This window comes from Rhincodon typus, chromosome 44 (assembly GCF_021869965.1).
Source record: "Rhincodon typus isolate 14 chromosome 44, sRhiTyp1.1, whole genome shotgun sequence".
NCBI classification, from domain to species: Eukaryota; Metazoa; Chordata; class Chondrichthyes; order Orectolobiformes; family Rhincodontidae; genus Rhincodon; species Rhincodon typus.
Window position 1 is genome coordinate 323,938 of NC_063375.1, and position 26,547 is coordinate 350,484.

The 26,547-nt window shown below is 50.0% G+C and overlaps 3 protein-coding genes across 3 annotated transcripts in view; 1 reads left to right on the top strand and 2 right to left on the bottom strand.

Annotated features, from left to right (window-relative positions):
* The window catches only part of LOC109920081 (GATA-binding factor 2-like), a 16,314-nt gene extending 1,622 nt beyond the window's left edge, over positions 1 to 14,692 (bottom strand). Inside the window, exons 1-5 of the mRNA XM_048619817.1 lie at positions 14,244 to 14,692; positions 6,713 to 6,969; positions 3,307 to 3,750; positions 2,465 to 2,610; positions 516 to 641 (exon numbers count right to left, since the gene is read on the bottom strand). Coding sequence (XP_048475774.1) covers positions 516 to 641; positions 2,465 to 2,610; positions 3,307 to 3,750; positions 6,713 to 6,929 — 933 coding nt within the window. The 5' untranslated portion in view covers positions 6,930 to 6,969; positions 14,244 to 14,692. The remainder of the gene's footprint in view (positions 1 to 515; positions 642 to 2,464; positions 2,611 to 3,306; positions 3,751 to 6,712; positions 6,970 to 14,243) is intronic.
* The window catches only part of LOC109925048 (ras-related protein Rab-7a-like), a 41,678-nt gene continuing 28,014 nt past the window's right edge, over positions 12,884 to 26,547 (top strand). Inside the window, exon 1 of the mRNA XM_048619818.1 lies at positions 12,884 to 13,012. The gene's annotated coding sequence lies outside the window, so the exon portion shown is untranslated. The remainder of the gene's footprint in view (positions 13,013 to 26,547) is intronic.
* The window catches only part of LOC109926575 (cyclin-dependent kinase 20-like), a 22,733-nt gene continuing 16,527 nt past the window's right edge, over positions 20,342 to 26,547 (bottom strand). The window contains exons 3-4 of the mRNA XM_048619927.1: positions 25,111 to 25,266; positions 20,342 to 20,704 (exon numbers count right to left, since the gene is read on the bottom strand). Of these exons, the coding sequence (XP_048475884.1) occupies positions 20,525 to 20,704; positions 25,111 to 25,266 (336 nt within the window). The 3' untranslated portion in view covers positions 20,342 to 20,524. The remainder of the gene's footprint in view (positions 20,705 to 25,110; positions 25,267 to 26,547) is intronic.

Genomic DNA, 26,547 nt, shown 5'->3' on the forward strand with positions numbered 1-26,547 from the left:
GGACTTGCTCCCGTGGGGAGAGGGGAGAATGGGGGACTCACTCCCGGGCGCAGAGGTGTGAATGGAGGACTTGCTCCCGTGGGGAGAAGGGAGAATGGGGATTTGCTCCCACAGGGAGAGGGGAGAATGGGGGACTCACTCCCGGGTGGAGAGGGGGATATTGTGGACTTGCTCCTGTGGGGAGAGGGGAGAATGGGGACTTGCTCCTGTGGGGAGAGGGGAGAATGGGGGACTTGCTCCCGGGGGGAGAGGGGGGAAGGGGGGACTTGCTCCCGTGGGGAGAGGGGAGAATGGGGACTTGCTCCCGTGGGGAGAGGGGAGAAGGGGACTTGCTCCAATGGGAGTTTGGAGAATGGGCACTTGCTCCCTTGGGGAGAACAGGGGACTCACCCCACGGGGAGAATGAAGGACTTGCTCTCGCTGAGAGAGGGGAAAATGGGGTACTCACTCCTGTGGGCAGAGGGGAGAACGGGGGTCTCGGTGGATTCGCTGATCAGAGAGATGCTCACACTCACATGGTGCAGTTTGTAGTACAGCCCACATGCGTTGCAGACAGGGTCTCCATTGATGTTACGACGCCATAGCGTGGTGGTGCTGGTGTGGCAGTTGGCACACTGTGTGCCTGCTCGCTTGCTTACAATCTGGTTTGAGAGAGAGAAGAGGAGGAAAAGATGCAGAAAAGAGTTAAAACAAACTCGACTCTTTGAACTGCTTCCCCCCGCCATCATCACAGTTCCACGGACATCTGTCCCAAGTGACCACCACTAGAGGCTGAACGAGAGAGGGAGAGACAAGTGGGAATGTCCTGTAATTGTACTCTGCAGGTCCAGCTGAACATTCACTTAGGTGGGTTTAAATCCCACTTTGGTGTCTGTTGCCAGAATTTAAACTTCATTTATAAATCTGGAGGTGAAAGTCATGGTGACTGTGACTTACCTGGCCCCTTTACCATCCTCACCTGGTCAGAGCCCATGTGTGACTCCAGACCCGCAGCGAGTGTGGTCAACTCTTAACTGCCCTCTGAATTGGCCCTAGCAAGTCATTCAGTTCAAGGGGGAGGCCAAGTGGTATTTATTGCTAGACTATTAATCCAGAGATGTGCATAATGTTCTGTGCACCAAGTTCAAATCCCACTACTGCCAATGGTGGAATTTGAATTCATTAAAAAAATCTGGAATTAAGGGTCTAATGATGGCCATGAATCCATTGTCAATTGTCAGAAAAAACCCATCTGGTTCACTAATGACCTTTAGGGAATAAGTTTCCTTAGTTTGTAGATTGTGAACCTTCCAAACCACAAGGTTAGAAACCTGCACGTTATTAGAACAGTGAAAGGCTAGGCTCTCAGATTTGTGAAATGTTTATGTCAACAGACTCAGAAAGCACTCATTGAGTAGCTTCTACAAGTCATGGAAAAGCAACTTTAACGAGTCTGTCAGGTAGAACCTTAAGGAGATGAGGTAGGGGGTGGGAAAATGTTTCTGGGTTTGAGAAACACTGAAACTTGCAGAATATGGAGAGGTCTGGATAGAGCGGAAATGGAGAAGATGTTACCACTAGTAGGAGAGATTAGGACCCAAGGGCACAGCCTCAGAGTGAAGGGATGACCCTGTAGGACTGAGACGAGGAGGTGGTTAATCTATGGAACTTATTGCCTCAGAGGGCAGTGGAGACCAGGTCATTGAGTGCATTTAAGACAGAAATAGATAGATTCTTGATTAGTAAGGAGATCAAGGGTTACGGGGAGAAGGCAGGAGAATGGGGTTGAGAAATATATCAGCTGTGATCGAATGGCAGAGCAGACATGATGGGCCAAATGGCCAAAGACTGCTCCCAAATCTTATGGTGTAAGTAGCTTGGTTTGTTTTGTTTTTAATTATTCTTTTGTGTAACAGACTTGTGTTGTTAAATGGACATTTGCAGCCTCGTGTGAACATGTCAGGGTGGCCTACTCGCACGCCTGTTTTCCACATTCATCACATTAACTAACGACACAAAGAAGAACAATAAGATCTATCAAGCCACGTTTCATTGCGAGATCTGACTTGTTCAGTGGTGCCCTGTTGGCTGGAATCATAATACTATTTAGAAAAAGGGCAGGAGGAAAAATAAAACATGCCAGGTTTAGAATTTAGAACAATGGGAAATGAGTCAAGTGTACAAAATTCTGATAGGACAAATCTTAGGGCTTTTGCACATCTAGAACCTAGAGAATAAGTTTGGCACAGATACTCAGCGTATTTTAGAATCTGAAAGACACCCAGTTGACTCTTAAGTGATCCCTGGGTGATGTGAGATAGGACCAAATGGAGAGCTGTTGCAAAGGAGTGTTCAGATGGGCCAAGTGGCCACCTACAGAACTGGTTTCCGGGTTTTCAGGATCAGGTACGGTTTCCCTGTCCCCTTGGAGATGCTGTACAGAAAGAGGTTGTTCAGGCCATTGAGTGCTGGCCAGGAGACCCACCAAGCGCTTCTTGGGCCTAATGAGTGGTCGGTTCTGGCCATTCATTTTGTGGTAGAGGCCGCAGGCATTACAGAGATAGTGTCCAGTGCCGTCTCTCCGCCACAGCGGTGTTGCTGTCGCTCCGCAGTTCACACATTCCCGAGCCTCTGCAAGGAAAACACATAGGGCAGCAGTTAGTCTGGGCCTGGGAGACTGGGCCAGGGAGCAGGGTCAGCGCTGAGGGAGCGCCGCACTGTTGGAGAGTTAGTGCTGAGAGAGTGGGCACTGTCGGAGGGTCAACGCTGAGGGAGTGGGCACTGTCGGAGGGTCAGTACTGAGGGAGTGGGCACTGTCAGAGAGTCAGTGCTGAGGGAGTAGGCATTATTGGAGGGTCAACACTGAGGGAGTGGGCACTGTTGTAGGGTCAGTGCTGAATAAGGGGGCATTGTCGAAGGATCAGTGCTGAGGGAGCGCAGCACTGTCAGAGGGTCAGCACTGAAAAACCGGGCACTGTCAGTGTCATGCTGAAGGAGCACCGCACTGTCAGAGGGTCAGTGCTGAGGGAGTGCCACACTGTTGGAGGGTCAGTGCTGAGTGGCACCGCACTGTCGGAGGGTCAGTGCTGAGAGGGCTTTGTTGTGTTTGGGTGCTTGCTGTGCACAATATACACTTCCAATATTGCTACCCGGTGTGTGTGTGTGTGTGAGAGAGAGAGTGTGTGTGTAAGAGAAAGGCACCTTTGTGTTAAATCCCTTGTGCCAGCTCACTGATGTTGGCCTAAATCGCACAGCCCAGGGGCTAAAACCCCCACAGGTCCTACCCAGTTATTTACACAGGCACCCTGAGCCCTATCCAGATCTTACCGCATGGCGATAACGTCAACTTGTGCTTTAGAGATGCAGAATGGCCTTCCAGCCCTGAGGCCCCCGAAGCTTGATAGAAGCTCCCGTTGTAAAGCTGGAGGTGACCGCTCTGGCCAAGGCCGTCATCCAGGCCCGACGGATGGAATGTGGGGTTCTGAGGGCTCTCCCTCTCCACTTTCATCACCTCGGCATACTTGGGGCTCTCCTTGCCCAAGCTAGCCCCCGGCTCCTCGTGACCGGCCTCCTTCAGAGGCGACGTGAAGCCAAAGAGGTGCTGGCTGTGGTGAGGCGAGCTGAGGCTAGAGGAAGCCTGGTACAGCGGCAGTGAGGCCTTGGCATAGGCCCCAACCGTTGACCAGGCCCCACCGTATGTGTGACCAATCGCCTGACCCCCCTCCATCCACTGCAGGCTGTTCAGCAAGTGAGGGGAGTAGACCTGGCAACCTGAGGGGGATAAAGATACAAGCAGTTGGTTAGAATCAACTGGGGAGATGGTGGCGAAGCAGTAATAGAAACCATGACAATTAGGTGCAAGGGTAGGCCATTCAGCCCTTCGAGCCTACTCCACCATTCAGCAAATTGCATCTTCCCTCCCCGCCCCAGCTTGATGGGGGGACAGTGTAGAGGAGCTCCCAGTTCTCTGGAATGAGGCTGAATGGCAACAGAAGAGGAAAGATGTCTGCATCAATCCACTCACAGATGGGGTGACATTCCAGCCTGGAGCTGATGTAGACACTGAGGCTAGAGGCTCCGACTTCCTTCTATCGCAAGGCTGAGCAGGAAGCTCTCCCACTTTCACCGCCTGCCGTTTGCGGTGGGACTCAAACCCAGAACCTCTGGGCTTAGAGGCAGGCACACTCCCCAAGGTCATAGAGTCATAGAGATAGTACAGAAACAGACCCTTCAGTCCAACTTGTCCATGCTGACTAGATATCCTAAATCTAGTCCCATTTGCCAGAATTTGGCCCGTATCCTTTCTCCCAAGGGGTGACCCAATGAAACAGTAAATCTACTGGGTGGTCAAGCATCGGCGAGGGAGCACTTGCTGAGCATTGAAGGAGCTGGAATGTTGTTGCTGGCTTTCTGAGCAGCTGCAGTACATGTGGAGAGGCCACAGAAACTGGGATTGGTCTCCTGGAAGCAGAGGGCAGGCAGATTCTCTGATGAGGGGAAGGAATGTTTTAACGAAGGTGGCATGAGGTAGAAATTGCAACGTTACTTAGAAGGAGCAGACAGGAGAAAAGACAAGGAAATGGATTGTGACAGGACAGCAGGCACGGTGACAAAGAGAGGAAAGAGTCAGCACTGAGGGAGAGCCGCACTGTTGGAGGGTCATACTGAGGGAGTGGCGTACTGTCAGAAGGTCAGTGTTGAGGGAGTGGGCACTGTCAGAGGGTCAGTGCTCAGGGATTGCCGCATGTCAGAGGGTCAGTGCTGAGGGAGTGGACACTATTGGGTGGTCAGTTGAGGGAATACCACATTGTTGCAGGCCTGATGGCTGTATTATTGGGAAAAGGTCTCAGAAATCAGAGGGAAAGTTGGTCTGGATAAAAGAAAGGGAAGCTCTGAGTGGCTTTGAATCCGCCCCCACCCTATCGGAGTGCAGAAAGACTCGTCATTTCCAAAATGTACAGTGTTACAATTTCCTGACAGTTTGTGCTTTATCTAAAAAACTAATCAGCCTCATTTTGTAGATAAAGTTACTTCTTCCGTTGCCTCAGCTATTTTCAATCAAAGTGGAGGCTGCAAGAACATACATTCTTCCAGCATCTTTGACCACCTCACTCTGGACCCAGCTATATCAATACTGCAGCTACAAGAGCAGATCAAAGGCTGGGAATCCTGTAGCAAGTAGCTCACCTCCTGACTGTCCCCTCAAAGCCTATCCCACCATTGACAAGGCACAAGTCAGGAGGATGATGGAATATTTCCCACTTGCCTGGATGAGTGTAGCCCCAATATTACTCGAGAAGCTTGACACCTTCTAGGATAAAGCAGCTCCGCCTCCGGCTTGAGCGACACACTAACCCCCACGTTCAACACTCTCCCTCCACCAGCGGCGCGCAGTAGCAGTGTGTACCGTCTAACAAGACGCACTGCAGCAACTCGCTAAGGCTCCTCTGACAGCACCTTCCATACTCACCACCTCTACCTCATAGAAGGATGGGGAGGTGTGGGATCAGCAGATGCAGGGGGAACACCACAGCCTGCAAGTTCCCCTCAGAGAGCCCTATTACACCATCCTGACTGAGGATAATGTTGGCCATTCCTTCAGTGTCGCTGGGGTCAGAATCCTGGGACTCCCTCCCTAATGGGGGCACTGTTACCACACCACACGGGGACTGCAGCGGATCTTCAAGGTGACATCTCACCAACATCTTCTTGAGGGGCAAATAGGGATGGGCAATAAGCATGGGCGCGGCCATTGACACCCACATCTCAAATTAAGTTTTAAAAATATGGTCAGTCTGTCTGGGGAATGATTCTCAGTCACTGTTAGCAGTGACCAGAGCGCACTGCCATCATGGCAAACATCTGTCTCCCTGAATTCGGCATCGCATTCCCACAGGGATTCCTGCTCAAGCCTTCAGGACGCTGATAGGTTCCCACATCGTGGCCAGGGAACAGGCAGTAGCAGAATGAAATCTCAGGGATTGTCATAATTTGAGTCAGGACTCCCTCTTTCAGAGGATCTGGCACAAAACCTAGGGCTGACTTTCCATCAGCGGGTGATGTGAATGTACGACACTGTCTCCCTCCCAACCTGGGGCCTACCTTTTTTTAGATGTTTAGGGGAGTCCAAAACTAGAGGGGCATAGGTTTAAGGTGAGAGGGAAAAGATTTAAAAGGGTCCCAAAGGGCAACTTTTTCGCATAGAGGGTGGAGTGTGTATGGAACGAGCTGCTAGAGGAAGTGGTGGAGGCTGGTACAATTACAACATTGAAAAGGCATCTGGATGGGGATATGAATGGTTTAGAGGGATATGGGCTAAATGCTGACAAATGGGACTAGATTAATTTAGGATATCTGGTTGGCATGGACAAGTTGGACCGAATGGCCTGTTTCTGTCCTGTACGTCTCTATGACTCTATGTTCTGTCTGGACCAAGTGGGACTTGGAACCGGGCCTCCTGGTGCAGAGGCACGGACACTACTGTGCACCACAATAGCCTTTCTACCCTCTGCCGGTGAAGATCGTGGGTCCACTACTGCCCAGGGGATTTTGGGGATTGGACACAGAAGGAGCGTGACACATGGCTGCAGTTCCACCTGTGGGATCTTGCTGTGCTCAGCTCTGGAACAGAGAGCGGCGGCATTGCTGATGTAAGGTGGAGGTTTGTCCCTGAACGCCCCCTTGGTCATCCTTCCCTTTGGCAACAGGAGTTCAGAGCAGATATGGTACTCACCGTGCCGATAATTCCCAATGGCCCTGCCATGGACGGGGCTGGCATAGTACGGCTGGGCCAGGCTGCCCTCCACCTCGGTGTGGCTGAAGAAAGCATCGGCCTCATTGGTGGTGGACGAAAGGGGGATCTCATCTGCGTAGTGGAGCAGAGGCTCCTGGCCAGCCCCCAGCAGGGCCTGGTGGCCTAACCACCGTGACTGGCCTGAAGATTCCTCCATTCTCCTGCGTCGAATCTTGAGTCCGAGACACAGTCTCAACCTGCACATGTAGGTTATCCAAATGTTAGTTCCGCTGTCAGACTCTCCCCCTGGATTGACCCTTACACTGCTGCTTTCCACACGAGACTCCTCAAGTACTGAAGTAGTCAGTACCTTCATTTACCAAGACCCGGGCAACATTCAGGCTCGTGCTGATAATTGGCAATTAACAGCCGTGCCACACAAGTGCCAGGCAATGACCATCTCCAACAAGAGAGAATCTAACCATTGCCTCCCCCCTCCCCTTGACATTCAATGGCATCACCATCACTGAATCCCTCAGTTATTAACATCCTGGGGGTTACCATCTCCAACAAGAGAGAATCTAACCATCGCCCCCTTGATGTTCGGTCATGTTGCCTTTACTGAATGCCCCACTCTCAACACACTGCCCCACTCTGAGGGTTACCATCTGTAATAAGAGATAATCTAAGCATCGTTGCCTTTACATTCAATGACGCTACCATCACTGAATCTATGCACTATCAACATCCTGGGGGCTACCATTGACCAGAAACTGAACTGGATGCAGCCATATCAATGCTATGGCTACAACAGCAGATCAGAGGCTGGGAATCCTTTAGCGAGTGACGCACCTCCTGACTCTCCCCCAAAAGCCTGTCCCACCAACCACAAGGCACAAGTCAGGAATGTGGTGGAATACTCCCCACTTGCCTGGATGGGTGCGGCTCCAACAATATTTGAGAAGCTTGACACCTTCCAGGACAAAGCAGCACCCCTCCTACTCGATCAACATGCTAACCCCCACCTTCAACATTCACTCCCTCCACTACTGACAGCAGTGGGTACTGTCTATAAGATGCATTGCAGTGACTTGTTGAGGCTGCTCCAACAGCACCTTCCAAACTCGCCACCTCTACCCAGCAGCAGACACAGGGGGAATACCACCCCCTGCAAGTTCCCCTCCAATGCTCCCCAACATACACTGCATCCTGACTTAGAACATGTCCCCTTCAGCTTCAAAGGGGACAGAAGGAGATTGAAGACGATTGTGGTAGGTTGAATGAATGGGCAGAAATCAGGCAGATGGAGTATGATGTGGGAAAATTGTGAAGTTGTTCTCCTTGGCAGGAGGAATGAACAGAGTATATCTGAAATGGAACACAATTTGGACAAGTATGTGAATAGGAAAGGTTAAGAGGGATATGGGCCAAATGCAGGCAAGTGGGACTAGTTTAGTTTGGAAAACCTGGTCAGCATGGACAAGTTGGACCAAAGGGTGTGTTTCTGTGCTGTATGATTGCAGATGCCAAGGTGCAGAGGAATCTGGCTGCCCTAGTGAATTAGTCACTGAAGGTTAGTCTGCAGGTACAATACATAATCGGGAAGACTCGTGGGATGCTATCCTTTATTACAAGAGGAATTGAACATCAAAGGAAGGATGTTATGCTTCAGTTACCCAGGGTACATTACTGAATGACATGGGAGTTTACAGGAGTCAGTGATGGTTTTGCAGTGTTGCTGTTGCTATGTTCTACTGGTTCCAGATTTGTATCTCCGATAATTAGAGAGCCCATTTCTCATTCCAGAAACAAACCTTGATGCACTGTCTGCGTCCGCACTACATGAATCCAAGAGTAGGAGTAGGCCATTCAGCCCCTCATGCCAAACTTTACAATCGCCTCCCAATTTCCTGCCACTCGCTTCCTTTAACCCACTACTAATTAAAGATGTATTTCCTCCGTAAATTTATTCAGTGTCCCACTGCCCACCGCACTTTGGGGGGTTTGAATTCTACAGATTTGTGACGCTTTAGGAACACAGGAGTAGGAGTAGGTCATTTGGCCCTTCGAGCCTGCTCCACCATTCAATAGGATCATGGTTGATCATCCAACTTAGTAGCCTGCTCCCATTTCTCTTCCATATCCTCAGATTGCTTCAGCTACAGCCAGCTCCTTTGTAAAAGCCTGCAATGTTTTCGCCTCGTCTGGGAGAAGACCTTTCTCCTCAGCTCAGTCGGCACTGATTTATCCACTTGGAGAGAAGTTGTTCCTGCTCATCTCTGGCCACACGCAGCATTTGTGGAATTAGCTGTGGACTGCTCAGGTGCCTACTCTGCACCTCTCCAGGTCTCCATGCCAAGTTCCACACCAGTGGATCCTTGCGAGTCACAGTTCTCTGTCCGTCACCAGTTACTGCCTGCCTCCCTTGACACTTTCCCCTTATCTTGGCTCATCTCTATCATCCAGCCTAAATGAAACATTAAAAAAACACACCCAGCGATCTCAGCCGCAGCTTCTGCAACTGAAGGGCCCCAGGACAAAATCCATTTAATTAAGACAGTGACTGATGGCCTCAAGCTCCACTTTCCTGTCTGCTCCTCTATACCGCTGCCCCTCCACTCCCTCCTCCATCAAAACTGGGCCTTGAATATATTCACTGACCGTGCCCCCCCATCCCCTGCTCTCTGTGGGGGAGAGAATCCCACAGACAACCCAACCTCAGAGAGATGAAATTCCTTCTCATCGCCATCTTAAATGGGAGACCCCCTCATTCTGAAATCATGCCCCCTTCTCTGGTTCCAGATCCCCCACATGAGTTGGGGGCAACCATCCTCTCAGCTTCCCCCCTGTCAATTCCTCCCCATATCCTCAGGATCTGCAATCACCCTCTCATTCTTCTAAACTACGATGGGGACTGGTCCAATCTGCTCACCTTCTCAAAAGACGGACCCCTTCCCCACCCCAGGAACCAGCTTCTCTGAACTGTCTCCAGTATCAGTCTATCCCTCATTCAGTGAGAGGAGCAGAATTGTAGACAGTGCTCCCAGTGGGGTCTCACCTTCATCCTGTACAGATGGAACAAGATTTCCCCAATCTTTTCCTTAAATCGCCAGGCAATAAATAGCCACATTTCATTTACACAGGGACATTCTATTACTCCTATCTTCAGTTGTGAGTTCAGTCCTATCTTCACCCTTTGCCAAATTTAGATCCATGAATCTTTCCTGAGTTCCCAGAAATAGATATGGGGCTCAGGGTGGCATGTGACCAAGGTTAGGTACACATCGAACCCCTGTTCCTACACCCTTCCCTATCTCTGTAACTTCCTCCAGCCCCACACCCCTCGCTACCTCTTTCACCATCTCTGACCCCTACATCCCTCCCTAACTCTCACCTCCGCCAGTCCCTACAACCCTCCCTATCTTGTCACCTCCTCCTGTCCCAATACCTCTATCTCTGTCACCTTCTCTGACTGCTACACCCCTACCTAACTCTCACCTCCGCCAATCCCTACAACCCTCCCTATTTGTGTTACATCCTCCTGTCCCTATACCCCTCCCTATCTCTGTCACCTCCTTCGGCCCCTATACCCCTCCCTATCTCTGTCACCTCCTCCAGCCCTTACACCCTCTCCCTATCTCTGTCACCTCCTCCAGCCCCCTACACCCCCTCCATATCTCTGTCACCTCCTCCAGCCCTTACACCCTCTCCCTATCTCTGTCACCTCCTCCAGCCCCCTACACCCCCTCCCTATCTCTGTCACCTCCTCCAGCCCCCTACACCCCTGACTGTGGAGGTGGTCCTGGCTGATGGACACAGCATCTGAACATTTACTGGGAACAGACTGTAATGTGAGTACAGTCTCGCAACGGAGATGAAATATGAGGGGATTATCTCACAGTCTGTTTGCACAGTCATTCACACTTCGGATATGCTTCTGTACGACACAGTAAACATCCCTGGATCAGAGGTGCAGTGCAAATGTGTATTCTTTTGTCAGTCTGGTTTCCCAGCCCTGCTCTTATTTCTGCAAACTGTGTGAGATTTCTGAGTGTTAGACAGGGAGAATGCACTCAAGTGGTAGGTGGTGGGGGGTGGGGGTGATGGTGAGTGGCCCAAGGCAGAGAATTTGTGAAAATTGAATTGAGTTTGTAGTCAATGGCAAAGAGGTGTTTTTTTTGCTACACTTGGGATGTAAGATTGTCTGAAGCTAATGTATAGGTTATGTACATACTCCATCTGAAGACATCAGCCCCACAGTGAGTTGTTCTTCCTGACAGTGCCTTCCCCACAACTCCGCTTGCTCAGGTAGACAGAAGCTAGCACCCAGCTGCTGTGTCGTCCACTGTCAGAGCAGGAGGCACACAGCCCTGGCAAGCATAGAGGGGATTGTATCTAATCCCATGCTGTCCCTTTCCTGGGAGAATTTGATGGGGGTCAGTGTAGAGGGAGGTTTACTCTGTATCTAACCCCGTGCTGTCCCTGTCCTGGGAATATTTGATGGGGACAGTGCAGAAGAAACTTTACTCTGTATCTAACCTCATGCTGTCCCTGTCCTGGGAGTGTTTGATGGGGACAGTATCAAAGGAGCTTTACTCTGTATTTAACTTTGAGACGGCACGGTGGCTCAGTGGTTAGCACTGCTGCCTCACAGTGCCAGGGACCCGGGTTCAATTCCACTTTCAGGTGACTGTCTGTGTGGAGTTTGCACATTCTCCCTGTATCTGTGTGGGTTTCCTCCAGGTCCTCTGGTTTCCTCCTACAGCCCAAAGATGTGCAGGGTAGGTGGATTGGCCATGCTAAATTGCCTGTAGTGTTCAGGGATGCTAGCTTAGGTGGGTTATAGGGGAATGTGTCTGGATGCATGCTGCAAGGGTCAGTGTGGACTTGTTGGGATGAAGGGCCTGTTTCCACACTGTAGGGATTCTATAATTCTAACTTCTGTGCAATCCCTGTCCTGATAGTGTTTGATGGGGACAGTGTAGAATCATAGAATTATACAGCAGGGAAACACACCCTTCTGTCCATGCTGACCAGATATCCTAAATTAATTCATTGCCATTTGGCCCACATCCCTGTAAACACTTCTTATTCATATACCCATGCAAATGCCTTTTACATGTTGCAATTGTATCAGCATCTGGCATTTCTTCTGGCAGCTCATTCCATACACGCACTACCTTCTGTGTGAAAAAGTTGCCCCTTAGGTCCCTTTTAAATCTTTCCCCTCTCACCTTAACCCTGTACCCTCTAGTTTTGGATTCCCCTCCCTGAGATAATCACCCTATCTATGCCCGTCATGATTTTATAAACCTCTATAAGGTCACCCGCAGCCTCCAACACTCCAGGGAAAATAGCCCCAGCCTACTCAGTCTCTCCCTGTAGCTCAAATCCAACAACCCTGGCAACATCCTTGTAAATCTTTTATCACCCCTTTCAAGTTTCATATGTCCTATAGCAGAGAGACCAGAATTGAATGTAATATTCCAAATGTAGAGGGAGCCTTTATCTGTATGTAACCCTGTGCTGTCTCTGTCCTGGGAGTGTTTGACTGGGGGACAGTATAGAGAGAACTTTAGTCTATATCTAGCCCTGTGCTCTCCCCATCCTGGGACTGTTTGATGCAGGACAGTGTAGAAGGAGCTTTACTCTGTGTCTAACCCTGTGCTGTCCCCGTCCTGGGAGTGCTTGATGGGGACAGCATAGCAGGGGGAGATTTATTCTGTAATTAACTCCATGCTTTCAGCTGCCTGGGGCTGCTAACCTCAGGAGTCTCTCTCTAAAGCACTGTGCCTCCCCCTCTCTGTCTATTCCTTTACAATGCTGTTTAAAAATGAGTCTCTTTGACTGAGCTTCTGATTGCCCATTCTGAACAACATAGTTCAGGCTCAGATTCAGTCAAACTGATACTCCTGCTCAATGTTTTGGTGTCAATTTCTGACACACGCACACCCTCCCATTTATCGTCTGTCAGTGCATGAGCTCCGCTGGTCAGACTGAGAGCCATATCTAATCTGGTCAATTCAGGCTGTTATATTCAATGAAGGCTTCTTGTCAGGAGGTCAGTGCTGAGGGAGTGCCACATTTTCAGAGGTTCAGTACTGAGGGAAGGGGCACTGTTGGAGGATCAGAGCCGAGGGAGCAGGCACTGTCAAAGGGTCAGTGTTGAGGGAGTGGGCAGTGTCTGAGGGTCAGTGCTGAGGGAATACCACACTGTCAGAGGGTCAATGCTGAGGGAGTACCACACTGTCGGTGGGTCAGTGCTGAGGAAGCGCTGCACTATCAGAAGGTCATTGCTGAGTGAGTACCGCACTTTCGGAGGGTCAGTGTTGAGGGAGAGGGCACTATTGGAGGGTCAGTGCTGAGGAAGTGTTGCAGTGTCGGAGGATCAGTGCTGAGGGAGTACCGCACTATCGGAGGGTCAGTGCTGAGGAAGTGTTGCAGTGTCGGGGGATCAATGCTGAGGGAGTACCACACTGTCGGAGGTCAGTGCTGAGGAAGTGTTGCAGTGTCAGAGGGTCAGTGCTGAGGCAGTACTGCACTGTTGAGTGTCAGTGCCGAGGGAGTACCGCACCGTCGGAGGGTCAGTACTGAGGGAATGCCACACTGTCGAAGGGTCAGTGCTGAGGGAGTGGGCACTGTCGGAGGGTCAGTGCTGAGGGAGTGGGCACTGTCAAAGGGTCAGTGCTGAGGGAGCGGGCACTGTCAAAGGGTCAGTGCTGAGGGAGCGGGCACTGTCAGAGGGTCAGTGCTGAGGGAGCGGGCACTGTTGGAGGGTCAGTGTTGACGGATTAAACACTGTTGAAGGGTCAGTGCTGAGGGAGTGTTGCAGTGCTGAGGGAGTATTTCACTGTTGGAGGGTCAATAGTGAGGGAGAGCCCAACTTTCAGAGGGTCAGTGCTGAGGGAGTGCCGCACTGTCGGAAGGTCAGTGCTGAGGGAGTAGGCACTGTTGGAGGGTCAGTGTTGAGGGAGTGGGCATTGTCGGAGGGTCAGTGCTGAGGGAGTGCCGTACTGTTGGAGAGTCAGTGCTGACGAAGTGTTGCAGTGTCAGAGGATCAGTGCTGAGGGAGCGGGCACTGTCGGAGTGTCAGCGCTGAGAGAGTGCTGCACTGTCGGAGAGTGAGCGCTGAGAGAGCGGGCACTGTTAGAGGGTCAGCGCTGAGGGAGTACCGCACTGTCGGAGGGTCAATGCTGAGGGAGCGTCGCACTGTTGGAGAGTCAGCGCTGTTCTGTCGTGAAGGTGGTGCTGAGGAACCGTGGAAGAACTGCTGCATCAAAGCAGGAATTTAAGATGGATTAAGTTGTGATGTGGGGAGAGTGAGGGCTGTGTTTCAGTTCAGAAAATTCACTATCTGATGATTAATTCCTAATCACACAGGGAATGTATCTCTTTATATCCATTTTATAAGGGAAATAGCGACAGTGTCTATTCATATCAGTGAAACCAGCTCCCTGACATACAGAGGCGAGAAAATACTCAAATGCGCAAGATAACAAAACGCAGATAATCATCTTGAAAAGCCACTAACCTTGTGAAAACGTTATCACAAAATAAGGCCCAATGAGTGAGTGATAGTTCCAACACGGTTGTTTTATTTTCCTTTCTTGAGAAATGTCTTCGAACTGGAGGGAGTGGGTGATTACACTTTCTGATAGGAGTGGCAGTGGCTGTCCTGTTGCTGAGTTGGGCTGAGGGCGGGCGGAAAGAAGGGGTTTGTCAGTCCCCTTGCCTGCACGACCCGCCTCCCCAGGCCATCCGCCCAATCTGAGCCGTTGGATCCCTCCAGAGATGGTGCTGGGGTCCCACCAGCCGGCCGCATCCCTGTCTCTCTCTCTCTCCGTCCTGCCCGTTTCTCTCCTCTGTAACCCACCACGAAGGTCTTACACCCGCCACGTCCTGCCCTGAACCAGAGAGATATTATCCTGTGCTCTGCTGACAGAGTTGGGCTAATCACTCACTCTCTTGCCATGGGACTGGTTTCCTCCCCCCCACCACCCCCAATGTATCGATCAAAACAACCCTCTGGTGTTTCTGAACACTTCAATTTCCCCGTTATCCTTCCCCACTGTGAGGAAAACAGTTGGGTCTTCACGACCAGCTCTGATATGGATTTACAAATTCTATTCTGCTTTCTTGCCAATGCCTTGAAATCTGTCTGAAAGTGCAAGACCCAGAAAGTAACAGAACACCATTTAAGAATTTATTTAATTGCAAAACAAAGCACTGAAAAAATTCTTTCATGGGATTTGAGCATTGTTGCCTAGGCTGAAGTTGCTGTCCATCCTCAATTACCCCCTGGAGAAAGTGGTAGCAAGCTTCTTCAACCATGCAGAGGGGATATCTAACAAGGCAGTTCTGAGCTTTTGACCCAGTGATAGTCAAGAAACACCCCAATGTAGTTCTGAATCCAAGAAAGCCACTCGCCCACTGCCTCATCAACCACCTTCAATATTCACTCCCTCCTCAACCAATGCAGAGGGGCAGCAGTGTGTACCATTGACAAGATGCACTGCGGCTCGCCAAGGCAGCAACTTCCAAACCTGCCACCCCTATCCCCCCGGAAGGACAAGGGGCAGCACGGGGAGCACCAGCCCCTGTAAGTTCCCCTCTGAGCCTGTCACTATCCTGACTTGGAACGATATGGGCCGTTCCCTCAGTGTCACCAGGGTGAGAATCCTGGAACTCCCTCCCTAACGGGGGCACTGTGCAAGGTCTCCCTACACCACACAGTGACTACAGTGGGTCAAGAAGGCAGCTCACCACCACCTTTTCGAGGGGGCACTGAGGCAGGCAAGTTGAGGCAACGCAGTCAATTTCCACCAAGTGTGAACTTAACAGAGACCTACTGATCCTATGCAGAAATGTCTTCCTAGGTGGCAAACAACTGGGAAGTACTGAGGTCGCTGCCCTTAATGGGAGTTTGCTGATGGGATCAGGGTTGGGGAGAATGGAGACGATGGGATTGATGTGAAGGGACAGTCCAAGAGGTCCATTCAGCCCCTCTCCTTGTGCCTGTTACACAGGAACAGGAGGCCATTCAGCCCCCTCCTTTAGCGTGTTACACAGGAACAGGAGGCCACTGAGCCCCCTCCTCAAGTCTGTTACACAGGAACAGGAGGAGGCTATTCTGCCCCCACCTTCAGCCTGATACACAGGAACAGGAGGCCATTCAGCCCCCTCCTCAAGCCTCAGTACTGACCCACACTGTGAACATGCCCTCAGCAGTGTCTTGCTGTCCCAGCTCTGACACTCTGAGGCACTCCCTTGGTAGGAAAACGGGAAGGTGAAGATTAAGTAAAAACCTGATTAATTAAAAACAGATCATCGCAAAATGACACACACGAGAGGGGGAAGAAACCCATCAGGTCGTAGGCAGGAACTGGGGCCTAGTGTGGAAGAACGATTAGGCGAGAATTGTGGTAAAGGAATTGGGTCTGACAATAGCATCGTAAATAATTTGGATAAATTTCACATCCCCCCTTCCCCTTCTAACCCGGTTAAGAAAAAGGAGAAATGTTTTGTCAACTGCAAGCGTTCTCGTTGACCCCACCAAACAAACTTCGTAATCTCATGAGAAGCCTGTCACAAATGGTTGCTGTGTCCTTCTTGGCTGATGATTCCACCCATCTCATCTAACTGTTTGTTGCTGATAAGGCCTTTATCTGATCAGAGGCAATAGTTGGCTCATACATGCAGTAGAAATCTGAACAGTCATTTTCTACATTTCTTTTATCCTCTCTCTCTCTCTCTCCCCCCTCCTTCAGGGCCAAAACCTGATCATCTTTTGAGTGTTAAACACATCCCTCCCGTTCCACTCACGCTGGCTTTCCATGCCTCTCTTATTCCTGCCTCCACACACCTCTCTTTCTCTCACTCTTTCTTCCAAGCACAAGATCGAAGACAACTCACAAGACTGGAGTCCTTGTGTGTAAATTCCAAGTCGCTGCCACACAGGCACATTCAGTAACTACAAAGACAAGCGTTCTCCCAAGGGAGACCAGAGTATAATCATCAAGGAGTTTTGCTCCGACTGTATAGGGTGTTGCTAGGACTCCTCACTGAAGGATGGATAGGCTTGTGCTGGAGGTAGTTCAGACAAGCTTCACCTGGCTGGGATGAAGGGGTCTGTCTTCCAAGGAGACGTTGAGCAGGTTCAGCCTGCTACCCCATTGGGGTTTAGAAAAACAAGATGATCACTTTGAAAGGTATTATCCTGAGAAGGGGGCGCTTGACAGGTTGGGTGCTGAGAGGATGTTTTATGCCATGTACAGACAGGGAAATCTAAAACAGGGGGAGATGGTTTTAGAATAAGGGGGTCTCCCACTGAAGACAGAAATGAGGAATTTCTTCTGTCCAAGTCTGGGGAATCTGTGGGGTTCTGTCCCCCACAGAGAGTACTAGGGGCCAAGTTAGTGAATCTATTCAAGGCTGAGTTTTGAGAGGACAGTGTAGAGAGAGCTTTACCCTGTATCTAACCTCATGCTTTCCTGGGAGTGTTTGATGGGGACAGTGTGGAGATGGCTTTACCCTGCATCTAACCCTGTGCTGTCGTGGGACTGTTTGATGGGAACAGTGTAGAGAAAGCTTCACTTTGTGTCTAACCCTGTGCTGCCCTGGGAGTGTTTGATGGGGGAATGGTACAGAGGAAGCTTTACTCGGTATCTTACCCCCTGCCGATTCTGTCCCGGGAGTTTTTGATGGCAAACGTGCAAGGAAAACTTTCCTTTTGGTTTAAAAGAGTACAGGGGAAGGGCTTTACTGTCTATCCAACCCTGTGCTGGGAGTATTTTCCCCTTTGCTGACCATCCCCAATGAACACACTGCGCATTGCTCATGGGATCTTGCTTTGTACCAATGCCCTACAGCTTCAGATGCAAGACAAGAAATGAAGCTCCTTTCCTGAATCTCTGCCTTCTTTCTCGACCTTCTCTCTCGTTTTGTATGGCTTATTCTGTTGTCTCGATCCACTGTAAGTCTTCTGTCTCTCTGCTTTTCACCATAATGTTTCTCTCTCCACCAACAAGACTGCCTTCAGCACGAGCCTCCACAATGCTCACCAGCCCTTGCTCACACGCTCGCACAGTCTGCAAACAGAGCTGGAAGGATCTGCGCTGAAGAGATAAGGTTGTTTCTGAGGAATTGGTCTTCTGCTGAAGACATCCAGAAACTGCCTCACGCCCAGAACTCAGAAAGCTAGAAGTCGTCTCAAGGGAGTGGCCAGACTTAACCCTGTCGTGCCAGCTAAACTCTGGAGCTGCAGTAACCGTTCCCTTCTTTGGTGTGAAGCTGAGAGAAAAGGAGCATTCATTTTCTCATTCGAAGAGATGGTGGCATAGCGTTGGTGAAAATCAGTCCAGGACCCCAGGCCCATGTCCTTGGGGCCATGGGTTCATATCCCATCATGTCAGATCGTGAAATTTAAATTCAATAAAAGTCAAGTCTAATGATGACTGTTGATTGGCTTCGAAAAGCCAAGAAAAGGAAATCTGCTGTCCTTACCCAGTCTTGGCTACACATGACTCTTAACTGCCTTCTGGGCAATTGGGGATGGGCAATAATTACAGGCAGTAGCTAGTAATGTCCACATCCCTTGAACCAATGAGGCTAATAGGGTGGGAGAGGGAAGGGTAGTGGCAACATCACTGGTACAGTAGTCTTGCTCTCCTGTTTAGGCCCCATCACTGTCTACCTCCTGCACATTGATTTCCCTACTGGGCTGGTGTTGCATAGGTGCCACAAACATTTCCTGCCTTCCAGGAGAGTGGCAATGTCACTAGAATAGTAATGCAGAGGCCTGGGTTGATGGTCTGAGGATGTGGCTTTAAATCCCAAAATAGCTGGCTAGTGAGATTCATGAAATCTGGAGTTGAGAGTCTCAGTAATAGCAACCGTGACTATGCTTATCCATGGTCACTAATGCCCCACATGGGAAGGAAATCGGTCATCCTTACCCGGTCTGTGCCTACGTGGGACTCCAGACACACACAGCAATGCAGGTGACTCTCAATAGCCCTCTGAGATGGCTGGACTGCAACAGCTCAAAAAAAGTGGGGGAAACTGGGACGTGGCAATAAACACTGGCCTTGCCTGAAACACAGATTTTGCATTCTGGGGGTGGGGGCAGACAGGAAAGTGAAGCAATGGGCCCCTTCTATGCTTTATGACTCTCTGAAGTTGAAGCCACAATCAGATCAGCCTTGATCTCACTGTATGGTGGAATAGGCTTGAGGGGCCGAAAGGCCATCGACCCCCTCAATGTTAAAGGATTTCTATCAAAGCTGCACTTGTACTTGGGGCCTTGCCCGGGTCCAAGCCAGAACGTTTAAACAAGGGGAGCAAAGTGGGAGAGCTGTTTGTATTCAGGGTGGGAGTCCTGGGACAGTGCAGAGAGTGGGGGAGAAACCGTTCCCGTTGGTGGAAGGATTGAGAGTCGAGAGATCGGCCAAAAAAGTGTTTAACTTGCAGTCAATGGTCTGGAATGCGCGCGGAGAATGCGGGGGAGGAAGCAGGAGGTTTTTGAAAAGGAACTGAATCAGTAATCTGAGGAGGAAGGACATGCAGAAGCAAAGGTGTAAGAGGGGTAATGGGGACCGAATGATCTGTCCATGTGGGAGACCCTGCAAAGGCAAGACAGCAGAGAACAACTCTGTGGAGACCTTCTGGGGTACAATCTTTGACATGAAATCTCCCTCGTCATTTCGCAGGGCAGAGAAGGGAACGATTTTTTAAAAAGTGAAATGAGCTGAGGGCTATGCTGCTAGTGCAGAAATTAATGAAGAGCGGGGCCACTCAGATTTTGAAGTAGAACAAGAAACCATCTGAAGCTTTCTGAAACCAGAAAGGAACTATTAAGAGACTTCAGTAGGTTTCACACTTGAAATGAACTCTACTGAGAATCAGAAAATGGAATTAGCAAGAGATCGTTTACAAAATTGACTCAAAATAGTGTTATCTGATGTTTCCGAAAAAGATCCCCCATGTTATTTGCAGCCCAGAAAGTAACCAGAAAATGTCATAGAATCATAGAATCCCTACAGTGTGGAAACAGGCCCTTCGGCCCAACAAGTCCACACCGAACCTCACAGCATCCCTCCCAGACCCATCCCCCTATAACCCACCTAATCTACACCTCCCTAAACATTACAGGCAATTTAGCATGGCCAATCCACCTAACCTGCACATCTTTGGACTGTGAGAGGAAACCGGAGGACCCGGAGGAAACCCACGCAGATACGGGGAGAATGTGCAAACTCCACACAGACAGTCGCCTGAGGCTGGAATCAAACCCCGAGTCCCTGGCGCTGTGAGGCAGCAGTGCTAACCACTGTGCCACTGTGCTGCCCAATAATGTCTAAATGGGGCAGCAGAGCGGAGGACTGTAGGTATACAAGTCCGTAAAAGAGGTGATGCAGGTTAGGAAGGCCATGCAAATGCAAAAAGAAGCAGTCAATCTGGGTATACTGAAACTCGGAACCAGAACAGCACAGCTACAGGCCGTTAGCTCCATACCAGCTCTTCACGCAGTCACCTCTGGAATGCGCTTGCTCTCTCTTCCGTTAAGACTCTTAAAACCTGACCCCCTGACCAGGCCACTTGTCCCCCATTATCTCCTCCTGCAACTCAGGGTCAGACGCTCATGTTTTATTGCAATATTCATTAAATACAAGTTGCTTTGGAGTGACAGCACGCCACTCTCCCGATTGAAGCAGACGTTCTGTAAAAGGGCGAACCGCACCCCATTGCCTCCCGGCGCGGCCACGGTGCACAGCCCTGTCTCCATTTAACCACTCAGTGCCCGGAGGTGGAGTTTCACCAGACTCGGGCGTGGCGGGAGACGAGGTCTGGGTTGGTCACCGATTGCACGAGGGGCCGCTCAACATGGAACTCGTGCTGGTGCTGCAAGGTCTTCCTGCCTGCCCGCTGTGGGATCGGCAGCTCCGAGTGGTGAGCGGGCAGTGGCTCTTTGAAGAAATACGGGTGCAAGAGAGCCTGCGGAGGGAGGGTGGGGGAAATACATCTGTCAAGCTCTGTTCGTGAGGGCCCGGCCCGCTTCCTCCTCCCATCTAGACCCCACCGGTGTGGACCTGCAAGCCGACTGGCAGTGGGCATACTCTGCCTGGCTCCATGGAACACTGGTGCCAACCATCGCCCTGAACCTCTGAGTGACAGGGACCTCTGATTTACACCCCCATCCTTCACACGTGGAAACATTTCTCACATCTGCTCAATCCAAAGCCCCGCGATTGTTTTAAAAAACCCAACAGCACACGAACGTGAAGCAGCAGGTGCCATCCGGCCCCTCGGGTTTACTCTCCCAGTCAAGAAGATCACCCTGATTGGACTGTGGGTCTAAACCCTCAATCCCAACCTGCGGTCTATAAAGCCCCCATTCCCTTCCCCCATTAACCTGCCACTCAATTCCCTACAATTCATTTACATTGTTAGAACAGTGTACAGTATTCTGAGTGGGATATGGGGTCCATGACAGTGTGCAGTATTCCGAGTGGGATACGGGCTCCATGGCAGTGTGCAGTATTCCGAGTGGGATACAGAGACCAGAACTGTGCACAGTATTCCAAATGGGATAGAGGGACTTGGACCGTGTGTGGTATTCCAAATGGGATATAGGGATCAGAACTATGCACAGTATTCCGAGTGAGATGTAGGGACTGAGTTTATGTATAGTATTCCAAGTGAGGTATAGGGACTGACAATGTGCAGGGTATTCCAGGTGGGAGACAGGGACTGGGAAGATAATGGTATTCCAAATGGGATACAGGGATCGGGACTGTGCATAGAATTCCAAGTGGTATATATGTACTGGGATAGTAGGAGGTATTCCAAGTGGGATATTGGGACTGTGGGCAGTATTCCAAGTGGGATATAGGGACTGGGACTGTGCATAGTATTCAGAGTGGAATAGAGGGACTGGGACTGTGCGTAGTATTCCAAGTGGGATATACGGTCTGGGTCTGTGGGTAGTATTCCAAGTGGGATATAGAGACTGGGACTATGGTTGGTATTCCAAGTGGGATTTAAGGACTGGGACTGTGGGCGATTTTCCAAATGAGATATATGGGCTCGGAATGTGTGCATTATTCCAAGTGGGATGTAGGGACTGGAACTGTGCATACAATTCCAAGTGGGATACCAGGAGTGGGAATGTGGCTGATATTCCAAGTGGGATATAGGGAATGGGACCGTGATCTGTATTCCGAGTGGGATATAGGAATCAGAACTGTGCATAGTATTCCGAAAGTGATTAAGTGACTGGGACTGCGGGTGGTATTCCATGTGGGATATTGGGACGGTGGTCAATATTCCAAGTGGGATTTGGGAATATGGGTGGTATTCCAAGTGGGTTTTAGGGACTGGGACTGTGGTCGGTGTTCCAAGTCAGTTATAGGGACTGGGACTGTGCGCTGCATTCCAAGTGGGATATACGGATCATTATTGTGCATAGTATTCCGAGTGGGATATAGAGACTGGGTCTGTGCATAGCATTCCAAGTGCAATAGAGGGACTGGGACTACGTGTGGATCCCAAATGGGATATAGTGATTGTGACTGTGGGTGGAATTTCAAGTGGGATATTGTGACTGTGGGCCATATTCCAAGTGGGATATAAGGACTGGGATTATGTGCATTATTCAAAGTGTGATATAGGGACTGGCACTGTGGGTGGTATTCCAAGTGGATATTGGGACTGTGTGCGCTATTTTAAATGTGACATAGGGACTGAGACTAAGTGTGGCATTCCAAGTGGGATGTAGGGATTGGCATTGTGTGCAGTATTCCAGGTAGGATATAGGAACTGAGACTGTGCATAGTATTCCAAGTGCAATATAGGGACTGAGTCGGTGTGTGGATTCGAAGTGGATACAGGGACTGGGTCAGTGCACAGCATTCCAAGCATGTTATAGGTACTGGGACTGTGGGCAGTATTCCAAGTGGGATACTGGGACTGGGATTGTGTGCATTATTCCAAGTGGGAAAGAGGGACTAGGACTATGGGCAAAACCCCATGTGGGTTATTGGACTGTGTGTGGTATTCCATGTGGGATATTGGGGTGGTGGGCAGTATTCCAAGTGGGATATAGGGACTGGGACTCTGGGCAGATATCCAAGTGGGATACAGGGATCAGAACTGTGCATAGTATTCCGAGTAGGATATATGGGCTGGGACTGTGGGCCGTATTCCAAGTGGCATACAGGGACTTGGACTGTGCGTGGTATTTCAAGTGGTATATTGGGATTGGGTCTGTGAGTGGTTTTCCAAGAGGGTTATTGGGACTGTGGTCAGTCTTCCAAGTGGGATACAGGGATTGCGAATGTGGGTGGTATTGCAAGTGAGATATAGGGACTAGGACTGTGCATGGTATTCCAAGTGGGATACAGCGCCTGGGTCTGTGCATGGCATTCCAAGTGTGATATAGGGTTTGGAATTGTGTGTGGACTCCAAGTGGGTTATAGGGCTTGGGACTGTGCTTGGTATTCCAAGTGGGATACAGTGACTGAGACTGTGGATGGTATTTCAAGAGGTATATAGGGACTGGGACTATTGTCAGTATTCCAAGTGGTGGGGATTTCAAGTAGGATATAGTGACTGGGATTGTGTGCGGTGATCCAAGTATACTATAGGGATCAGTGAGGTGCAAAGCGTTCCAAGTGTGTTATGGGTTCTGGGACTGTGGCGGTATTCCAAATGGGATATTGAGGCTGTGGGCAGTTTTCCAAGTGGGATATAGGGACTGGGATTGTGTGCATTATTCCAAGTGGGATACAGAGACTCTGCGTGGATATCCAAGTAGGATATAGGGATCAGAACTGTGCTTAGTATTCCGAGTGGGATGTAGGGACTGGGACCGTGGGCGGTATTCCAAGTGAGACGTAGGGATTGGGCTTGTGCATGGTATTCCATGTGAGACATAGGGACTGAGACTGTGGGTGGTTTTCCAAGTGGGAATTTGGATTGTGGTCAGTATTCCAAGTGGGATATACGGACTGGGACTGTGGATGGTACTCCAAGTGGGATATAGAGGCTGGGACTGTGCTTGGTATTCCAAATGGGATGTAGGGACTTGGACTGTTCACAGTCTTCCAAGTGGGATATCGAGACTGGGACTGTGCATGGTATTCTAAGTGAGTCTGTGCATAGCATTCCAAGTGTGATATAGCATCTGGGACTGTGTGCGGATTCCAAATGGGATATAGGCACTGGGACTATTCGCGGTATTCCAAGTGGGATATAGAGACTGGGACTGTGCACAATATTCCAAGTGGGAAACAGGGACTGGGACTGTGGGTGGTATTCCAACTGGATATAGTGACTAGGACTGTGTGTGGTATTCCCAGTCAGATATAGTGACTGGGTTTCTGTGCGGTATTCTAAGTGAGATATAGGGACTGGGAATGTCCGTGGAATTCCAAGTAGTATATAGGGTCTGGGACTGAGGGCAGTATTCCAAGTGGGATAAATGGACCATGACTGTGGGCAGTTTGCCAAGTGGGATATAGGGACTGAGACTGTGCATAGTATTCCAAGTGGAATATAGGGACTGGGATAGTGCGCAATATACCAAGTCGGATATAGGGACTGTGTGCCATATTCTAAGTGAGATACAGGTACTGGGACTGTGTGCGGTATTCTAAATGGGATGTAGGGACTGAAACTGTGTGCAATATTCCAAGTAGGATATCAGGAATGTGACTGTGTGCAGTATTCCAAGTGGGATAGAGGGACTGGGAGTGTGAGGGATTCCAAGTGGGACAGAGTGACTGGGTCTGTGGGTGGTATTCCAACTGGGATATTGAGACTGGGACTGTTCGCAATTTTCCAAGTGGGATATAGGGACAGGGACTGTGAGCGGTATTCCGAGTTGGATACAGGGGCTGGGTCTGTGCACCGTATTCCAAGTGGGTCATAGGGACTGAGCCAATGGGTGGTATTCCAAGTGAGATATAGGGACTAAGATTGTGTGCAGTATTACAAGCAGTATATATAGACTGGGACTCTAGGCGGTATTCCAAGTGGGATATAGTGACTGGGACTGTGGGTGGTATTCCAGGTGGGATGTATGGACTGGGACTGTGGGTGTATTCCAAGTGAGATTAGGGACTGCCACTGTATGCAGTATCCCAACTCGGATATAGTGACTGGGACTGTGCGCGGTATTCCAAGTGAGATTTAGGGTGCTGGGACTGTGGGCGGTATTTCAAATGAGATTTAGGGAGGGGGACTGTGCGCGGTATTCCAAGTGGGATATGGAGACCAGAACAATAAAAGGTGTTCTTGAATACTGTCTCACCAAGGCCATTTCTCTGGACGTTAGCCAGAAGAGAATGTGATGGGCCAGGCAGGTTGGACAGGGACGTTCTGGGCAGGTGGAGGCTCACCTCAGCTGCACTGATTCTCTGCTTGGATGGGTAGACCAGGAAGCGTTTCAGCAGATCCACTGCCTCGGTTGAGGCATCTGGGACGACGTGTTCCAGCGGGATGGGTGGATTCTCCTTGAAAGTGATCTTGTTATAATCCGGCAGCTCCTTGATTTCCTAGCATGGTGGGGTGGTGGGGAGGGGGGGGGGGGGGCAATGGAGGAGTGAGAGGTTAGTGAAGGATGAGGAGAAATTGTGCTATTCCATACACCAAATATAATCCAAGCGATTCCCAACGATCGCTCGGTTACTCCCATATCCGGGTAACAGTGAGGGATTGAGTCTCACTTTATATTAAGGATAAACTGTTTTTAGGAAATCGGTTTTAAAAGTAAATTAACTGATTACAAAACAATGGTGACTGGAGGCCTGTGTCTTGTGGTTCAGTTCAACACTCTGATTCCCAGTCTCAGCACCAATGGAACAGGTCACTACTGAGGGAGTGCCGCACTGTCAGAGGGTCAGTGCTGTGGAGGTGCTGCACGGTCAGAGGTGCTACCTTTAAGGTTGTGACACTAACCCGATGTCCCATTCCGCAGCTGTATGTAAAATGTCCCACAACCACTACTTTGTGACGAGTGGTGAGGGAGATCTCCTGCGAGATTGGAACCCAGTATCCCAGTCCTGGAAGGGGCTGCACTTCTGGAACGTACAGAACCTGATGACCTAATCCCGAGCGAATACGAACAGAGAAGTTAAGGTATGGCAGAGTGTGTGAAGGTGCTACAATAGGCACTGTTTCTGCAACTCCCAGCCAAACCCATCAGCAATGAACTGCAGGGAATCAGCTCACCAGCAGCTATGAAATCACAAAGACAGGTCACACAGAATGGACTGTCTTCCCTCAGGTATTCAAGAATATGGGGTGATGGTCATCAAGGGGTTTAATAATTAAAGGATTCGACAGGGTTGATAGAGAGGAACCATTTCCTCTGGGTGTGGGCTGTCTAGAATTAGGGTACGTGCTGAACCTTTAAAATTTGAGCTGGTTCAATCAGAGTTTATCCCAGGAAATACCTCCTCTACAAAGGGCAGTGGAAATCTAGAACTCTACCACCCTACTCCGCCAACCCCCCTTCCCCAACCCCATACCACCCCTAAGAAAAAGCTGTCAAGGTTGGGGTTGGGGTATCAATTGGCAATTTCAAAACCGAGGCTTTTATTGGGTTAGTGAGGGGATGAAAGGAGACAGAACGGAGGTAGGCAGGTGGAATTCAAACAAACATCAGCAATGATCTGAGCCAATGGGGATATAGGCTCAAGGGGCTGAATGGTCACACATCAAGTTCCTGTGATCATCAAATTCCTTGAGGAGTTTCAGTTACAACATAGCAGAACCATCAGCTCCCACCTCGAGCCTGTCACACAAGAACAGGAGGCCATTCAGCCCCCCTCCTT